The sequence below is a fragment of the Bison bison genome, unplaced genomic scaffold (genome assembly GCF_000754665.1).
Source record: "Bison bison bison isolate TAMUID 2011002044 unplaced genomic scaffold, Bison_UMD1.0 scf7180017864261, whole genome shotgun sequence".
Classification (NCBI taxonomy): domain Eukaryota; kingdom Metazoa; phylum Chordata; class Mammalia; order Artiodactyla; family Bovidae; genus Bison; species Bison bison.
Window position 1 is genome coordinate 774,370 of NW_011494833.1, and position 7,743 is coordinate 782,112.

Below are 7,743 nucleotides of genomic sequence, written 5' to 3' on the forward strand. Positions count from 1 at the left end.
GGGTCTTTAGGGTGAAGGAAGAGGAGCAGCATCAGACAAGTCACGTCTCACCTCAAGATCAGCTTCGGCTTCTGGAAAGTATAGAGAGCACTTTGAAGCATGCCAACCATTCCAACGCCCTCCTCCCCCCGCCCCCCTCCCTCCCGCCCCCCCCCCCCCCCCCGCCCCCACCCAAGAGGGTACGTGCCAGATTTCAGGCAATCAGGCTAGGCTTATGCAATGAAATACCCTCAGCAGAGCGCCCAGCTTCTTCGTTAGTTGCATGCAATTTATTAAACAAAGGAGCTCCACTTCCTAAGGCTATTGGATTACACTGGCAGTTTATTGCCTTCAGGCATGCAGCACATTTATTATCAAGATCAGCCGTCACAGACACAGTTGCAAAAGCGAGAGGCAAATGAGGACAGCTCCTTGCGGGAGAAACCGGTCCTGGGTTTGCCGCTTACCTGAGTTCTGAGCTGCCACCCGGGATTTCCTGAGGCTCACAGAATCATTCTGCTCCGCCTCATGGGTTGCAGAAGCACTGATCACCAGCACCAGAAGCACTGCTGAGTTTTGGAGCATTCTCTGAGAAGTTTCCGCTAAGTTGCTGGGTTTTTTTTTTTTTTTTCCTCCCCCCCCTTTCCTCTTTCCCTCTCCCGGCTTGAGTGAAGATGTGGATCTGGATACACTGAGAACCTAGGTGAGGATTTGATGAGGATTTTTCTGTTGTTGCTGCTGCTGATGTTGCTTCCGCTGGCGCTTTTTGCTGCTGCTGTTGTTGCTGCTGCAGTCGCTGCTTCTTGCACCTCTGGCTTTTGCAAACTGGGGGCCCAGAGCTGCACCCAGGGATTTTATAGCCGTTCTTATCGGTCCTCAGGATCAGGGACCAATCAGGTCCCTCAGCTGGTCTGGCCAGCCAATCGGAGGCCGTGCTCATTGGGCTAGAGCTGTTTGACTTCTTAGAAATATTTTCCAGCAAATTAAAAGTACCTGCTGCCAATGTTTTATACGTGTGTGTGACTGTGTGTGCAGAGATGTATGAAAAAGCTATTTTCACAGAATTCAGGGATGATTTTGTGTTGGTCGAATTAAAGGGAAATCGTATGATGAACTCAACCAGGTGCTTTGGGAAATCTAACCATCTTTTAAAACTGTGTGCTATGGGAAGGAATGCAATCCAGGCAGGATGAGTAGTGGGGTCTCTTTGGATTCGAATTTAAACTCATTACAGCAGTTTTACTATAATTTTCATAGCACCGTCTCAGTGTTGTAAGTTACGTAGATAGTACCTCCCCATCTTCTCAGTGTGTGTGTTCACAGGTCTGCAAGGCATTTTGGCCGTATGTGGACATCCATCCTGAGTTTTCACATATATGAGCTTTTGTAAAGGGACATGTAGGAGGATAAGGGCCCTGGTGGACTGGAAAATGAGAGCTCTGAGCTGTCACCCCAGTTCCTCTATTGATCAGCTCTATGACCCTGGTCAAATCCTTTTACCCTGTTCTACCTATTTTCCAACCTGTCAAATGCCAAAGTTGGAGTCTAGCATTCCTGATATCTCTAAAACAATGTCTAGTAACACAAATTAACCTTGACTCCCATCTTTTTTGTTACCAGCAGGACTGCAAACTCCAAGAGTGTTAGTTACCACAGCTAGACACATGAATACCTACATATATTCTGCTCAACAGGGAGACATCGTGAATGCCTGGAAATTAATAAACTGTGTATTCAAGCCCAGCAACTTCATAATCACATTGAAACAATAAGCTGGCCAAAGCAAGAATAAACCTGTTGGGTAAACCAGTTCATGTCTTGTTGAGTGGGGGGAGAGGGATTAGGGGGTGGGCAAGACAGGGAAGAAGGGGTAAGAGACCAGCATGTGTTGGAGAAAGGGCTAATAAGCTTTATATGTAATAAGAAAATTACTGTGGCATCACAACCATGCCTAGGATAGAAGTTCATATTTTCTTATAAGTGGGCTGTAGGCAATACTGAGGCTTGTCCCTAACTTGTGAAGGAGGCTAATGATCTTGGAGAGGATTTAGGATTGATGGTTAGGATTGAAGGTGGTCATTAAGGGCTGGGTTGGAGTGAAAGGATTAAGCAAGACAACCTTTAAACATTTGAAGGAGGTAAATGAGAAAGGGCCATCAGGGATTCGTCCAGACGGGCAAGATGATCTTGTAAGAAAACAGAGCCAAAGACTTCCATGTAAATCATCAAATCTTCAAACAAAGATTGGAGAAAGAGCTCCGACTCTTAACCACAAACCAAGAATCAACTCTACATGAGTGTGGGGAGTGATTATAGGTTGCCTGGCAAGGAAAAAAAAAAAAAAAGGTTGTTTGGAAAACATGACGTTTGCTAGAAGAAGGAGCAGAGAAAATTAAGGGTAGAGGGAATATCTAGAGAAAAGAAAGGGAATTTTCAAATTTCTTTTAACATTTTCAATTTAAATTAACTGATAGTATTGGTATTTCTCAAGTACCTTCTAGGCTGGGAGCTTAGGGGATGCGTGGGGGAAGGTAAAGGAGAAGAGAGAAGGAGGAAAAGTAATGATTCTCATCACTGAGAAGCTTATAGTCAAGTTGGGAAGAAGGTCAACCCCAGTCATATTTCCTAAGGGTTCAGGGTGTCAGAAACTTGTATGGTAAGAGAAGGCCATGGTCAGCATTGGCTACAGATGTGGCAAAGCTTCATGGAACGGTCAGTGCAGGAAAGATGTGAACTGCTGTTGTTGCTTTTGCAGAATTTATGAAAAAGCCATGATGTTTCATTTTTTAAAAATGTTTTTGTTCTGGAAATCTCAGAGGTTGTTTTTATTGCTTCAGGCAGGAGTGATAGGTGTCTGGCGTGACGGCACTGCAACACAGTATTAATAGTTGTGTGTTTTCTTCTAGAAGGAGAACCAGAAGACAGATGCATATTCTTCCCGAAGATTTGGATTTCTCATCCTCTACATTCTCTACCTCCTTAGCCATTTTTTTCTTGTTAAAGGCAGTACTGTTTCTCTTGTTAGACTTTCCTTGTTTTAACCTACTGGCTTTGAAGGGTGGTGACTTACTTTTCACCATCGCCATTCTTTTCCCCATACCCTGGTGTTCCCACCAGAACAGATTGTTCCACAATTGTCAGGGTGTGTTTTGCATCTTCTGATGTTGGTTCATTGTTTCTCTGGATTTCATTAACTTATTGTCATCTGTCTGGAGGTTCCTAGCTGAGTGTGTGAAATATCTCACAGTACTGATAACATGAAGCAATGCAATGGTGGGCAGCCATATTGGTTTGCATATAACTAGTGCATCTGTGCATTTGAGAACATCAAAGGCGGAAGCTGAAGCCTACCTAGAAATCCCTAATGTAAAAGCATCTCTTACCCAGAGTTCAAGGACATCTGAATGTACTCAGTCCTTGTGCTCGCATTAGATTTTGATATAAGAATGATAGAAGAGTCTGGGGAGCACTGGAGGTGATGTCCAGTTTCTTTGTAACTTCTCCTGGGATGGGGGAGTAAGGAAGAATACAAAAGAGCTTGAATATCAGATTTCAGACTTTGAATTTTATCATGCAAGCAACGAGGAGTCAAGGGTTCTTGAGTAGGAATTGCTAAATGTGTTGAAATTAGCATTGGGGGAAGGTCGTTTGACTGTACTTAGGATGGCTTGGAGGAAGAAAAGAATGGAGATTGTAAAGCTAGTTAGTAAGATCAATTTGTGTTGTTGAGGTCCTGGACAACCAGGATAGCAGTAGGAAAGAAAGGGGGAAAATTATGAGAGATGTTTGAAATAAGATGGAAATTATCAATTAGTATAAGAACTTTATTGGAAAAAAATATTTCTCCTAGTTTAATGACAGTACATCAGGGGTTTTCCCTTCCCCATTCATTGGTTATGGATTTTAGTTGACAAGACTATCTAGCATCTCTGTTAGACTGGCACTTTCTGGGATTCTGTTAAGGTAGTAACTTAGCTCACAAAAAGATGTGATGCGCTTAAGGGAGATGAGGAATCTTCCCAAGCCCTACTGTGGCTGTGCAAGTTGGAGGCACCCCCAGGTGCAGTAGGTGGGAGGGGAGGGGAGCCTTTGCCATGCCCTCAAGCTGGGAAAGTGCACAGAAGTGGGTGGGAGAATCTGCCAACACCTAAGGCTGGGTGATGGTGCCCTGACTGTGCCCGTGCGAGGCTGGCATGAATTCAGTGAGAAGATTACATCAAAGATCTCTGGGGCTTTGTTGGATTTGGCTAGCTTAAAACTGAGCGGTGAATGGCTCTGGGCTTTTTGGTGAGAGCAGCCCAGGAGCATGGTCTCTTGGTAAATGTTTCTGTTGTGGTTAACAGACTGCAAGACTCATCAAGGTCGGTGTGACATCGTAAACAAGGTTGGAGTGTCACTGTCATTCTTCTCTGGGAATCTTGAGGCCTGACTGCACTGTAGGACCATTCAGTCATGGCTTCTTAATCTCAAGAAAAAGAAGGAGAGGAAAAGAAGGAAGATAGGGGGGCGGGTGTGTGGAAATCATCTCTTCCTTCTATAAAGATACGTTTACTGTGCAGACAGTCTCAAATTCTTGGCCTTGTTAATTGCCTCTGACTGCTTTAAACTCTGCCAAAGAAAGAAAGGGGGAACTATATTAAGAGGGTAAATTCCCCCTACCCCCACTGGTTTAGGGAGGATTACTGAGTTCTTGGTATTAAGTCAAGTGTTGTGGGAAATGTGGAGAAATGTTTGACCTTTTCTTGTGCGCCATGAACTCCCAAGCTACTTCTTAATGCACGTAGGTTGTATTTGATGAGGAAGAATATCTGTTTTCTGGAAATCTAATATGGCCAGTGGGTTGGAATGGAGTTTACAGGTTTAGATTCAATTAACATTTGCCTGGTGCCTATCTGCTCTACACCGGGCATGGTGCTGCTGCTGCTTCTTATCTATGAGAAAAAACCTCACTCTCTCCTCCCACAGAAAGAGCCTGAGACCAGAGAGGAATGACTTATGCATGGTCATAGGGTAGATGATGGAGCTAGGTCACCTGAGATTTGTTTGTTCTAAAAGGAGTTCTGGGTTCTTCAGTCGTGTGACCCCCGCAGTGGAGGAGGACCACGCATCCTTAGCGCACTGCCCCTTGGGATGGGGCAGGAAGAGGAAAAAGAATACACAAGATAATCTAACACGTTTCCAGGACAAGCAAGTTGAAATTAGCCTCTACTCTTGTGAACACTAGTGTCTCATCCCTTCAGGTCTGAGTTACAATGTCACTTTATATCAGGGAGGACAAGTTCATAGTCCTCGGGCAGCCTGTCAATCTTCTGTTTCACAGGAGCATACTGAAACAAGTACAAAGAAATGTGTGTCATTGAATGTCAGAATCATGCCCTTTGGAGACAGAAAGGAACAGTACTCTGTTGAGACACATGAGGGCGCCCGAACCAACCAGCAAGGAGATATGCCTTTTACATTAAAAAAAAAAAAAAGTGTGAATCCTGGCTAAGTCAGATTGACCATTGATTGTTTCAGGTCATCAGGATGCTTTTTTTAAGGGGATGATTTGTATTTGTGGTCTAGGTCACACACCTGTGACTTAGCCAGTGAGCTTGCAGATGACTGGCATGGTTCTACATATTTTAGGAATTCTGTGATAAAACCATTCTGTTTACCATCCTATTATTACCTAGCAGAGAACTATCAAGGGGTTGTAGGTTTATTAACTATTAACTACTCTGCCCTAGTGCTAAGCGGAGGATCTATTTACTAACTATTCTGTTTATTAACTTGTTAGGGTTTATTAACTACTTTATTTATTAACTAGTCTGCCCCAGTGCTAAAGGGGAGGCTCACATCCCTACCTAACCGTTCAGGGCAGATGAAGGGCTATATCAGATAACACAGGTGTTATTTTGAGCTCCTTGGTTTAAAAAAGCAATTCTATTTCAAGGTGATAGTGAACATTGCACCTTGCAAGTGAAGAAAATGAAACTTCTTTGACCCATTTTTTTCTTCTTAGCATTCTTTCTTCCAGTGGTCTGCAGACAGAGGTCAAAGCTAAATAACTTTCTACTCAATTTGTGACACTTTTTTGCATCTATCCTATGGCTTGGAAATCTTCCAGGGGAGTGTTGGGAGGTCAGTGTGGAGGCAAATCTGAGCCTAAATGTTTTCCCTTGCTTCTTGGTCAATCTCTCAGACACCCTCTGTGACAAATCCATTTGTACTCCAAGTAGAGGAAGGAATAGTCGAGGGGTGGGGCCAGCCTGTCATTCTGCCCATGACTGAGAAAGTCTTCCATCCAGTGCTCCATGCAAACCCTTCCTGTTAGAGACCAAGGCTTGCTACTTGCAGTAGACCACTCCATCCGTTGGGCTTCCCAGGTGGCTCAGTGGTAAAGAACCTGCCTGCCATGCAGGAGATTCGACTTCTGCCCCTGGGTGGGGAAGATCCCTTGGAGAAGGAAATGGCAACCCACTCCAGTATTCTTGCTTAGGAAATCCCATGGACAGAGGAGCATGGCAGGCTACAGTTCATGGGGGTCACAAAGAATTGGACATGACTGAGTGCCTAAACAACAACAATACAACTCCATTCATCCATAGACCTTAAGCTTTCTGTACCTGGGTTGGTGAAAATATATGCAGTGAAAATGCAGACAGTGCAGTGTGGGGCAAGACACGGAGGCGTGGACCTGAATCCAAGGCAGCAAATCCACAAGGTTCAGCTGTGAGCCATAATGAGTAAGACTGATGGGTGATGCCAATGAGTTTGTGAAATAGAAATTAAAAAAAACCCAAAAAACAAAAAACTCAGGCTGAAGCATCATTCTGACATATGTAGCCTAAAGCCAGCTTGGCATTTGCAAAATGCTGTCCAAGTATAAAGAAGTGTCTTGCAGCCATTCCTGGGTGCTAGACAAATCTATTATTCTGAATTTATTGGCTGAGAAAGGGGGATGTGGAGAGGGAGAAGCCTTTATACAAAGTTACCCTGCAAGTCAGCAGAGGGGCCAGCCTAGGAGGTTATAGATTTCTTTACTTGAGGTTGGGAAAGCTTGCCAAGAAATTTATTAGGGCAATTCAAATGCATTTTATAATCAAGTTGCATTTAATATGCTTTAGGCTAAAGTGCAATTAAGATAAACCGGTTCCTTGTTCTGAATGGGTATCATGGGAGTCTCAACATACTCTGATTACTATATCGTAGTAATAAAGTGCAGAATGCAGTGTCAGAATTCATACTGTAAGGGTTTTATAATGGTAGCAAAAACGGTCACCAGTGCCATTCTCTTTGCTTTCATGGATCACGTTTTTTGTCAGCTGTTTGAGAAATGGACTCTCTCAGCCCTTTAAAAAATTAATTGTAAGGAAATTTAGTGGAATAAATGGAAATCCAAGTGCAAAAGGAAACACACTCTGGCCTCAAGGCAAGCATTTTCTTGAACATGTCATCCTGCACTCTCCAGTGACAATAATAGGAAGGGGGAGGAAGAGAGAGAGAGAAAAAAAAAGTTACAGCTTTGGAGGAAGCCGTGAAGTCCTTAAGGGCAAAAAACATCAGGGAGTCGCTGTGCGAAGACAGGGAAATTTAACTCAAGAAAGCATGGAGCAGAGGAATATTACTCTTTTCGTATAGCAAATTTTAATTATATTTTCATTGCTCCTCATATTTGTACTTTTAATATTTTCTTTACATAGGTGTGATTGATCGTCTTTACTGTTTTTCTTGCAAAGTTAACAAAGGAAGTGCAGTTTCCTCTGTGTGTGTGTGTGTGTG

The 7,743-nt window shown here is 43.5% G+C and overlaps 1 protein-coding gene across 1 annotated transcript in view; it reads right to left on the reverse strand.

Annotated features, from left to right (window-relative positions):
- The window catches only part of STC1 (stanniocalcin 1), a 14,558-nt gene extending 13,747 nt beyond the window's left edge, over window positions 1–811 (reverse strand). Inside the window, exon 1 of the mRNA XM_010848215.1 lies at window positions 447–811. Coding sequence (XP_010846517.1) covers window positions 447–564 — 118 coding nt within the window. The 5' untranslated portion in view covers window positions 565–811. The remainder of the gene's footprint in view (window positions 1–446) is intronic.
- Between the last annotated feature and the right edge of the window lie 6,932 nt (window positions 812–7,743).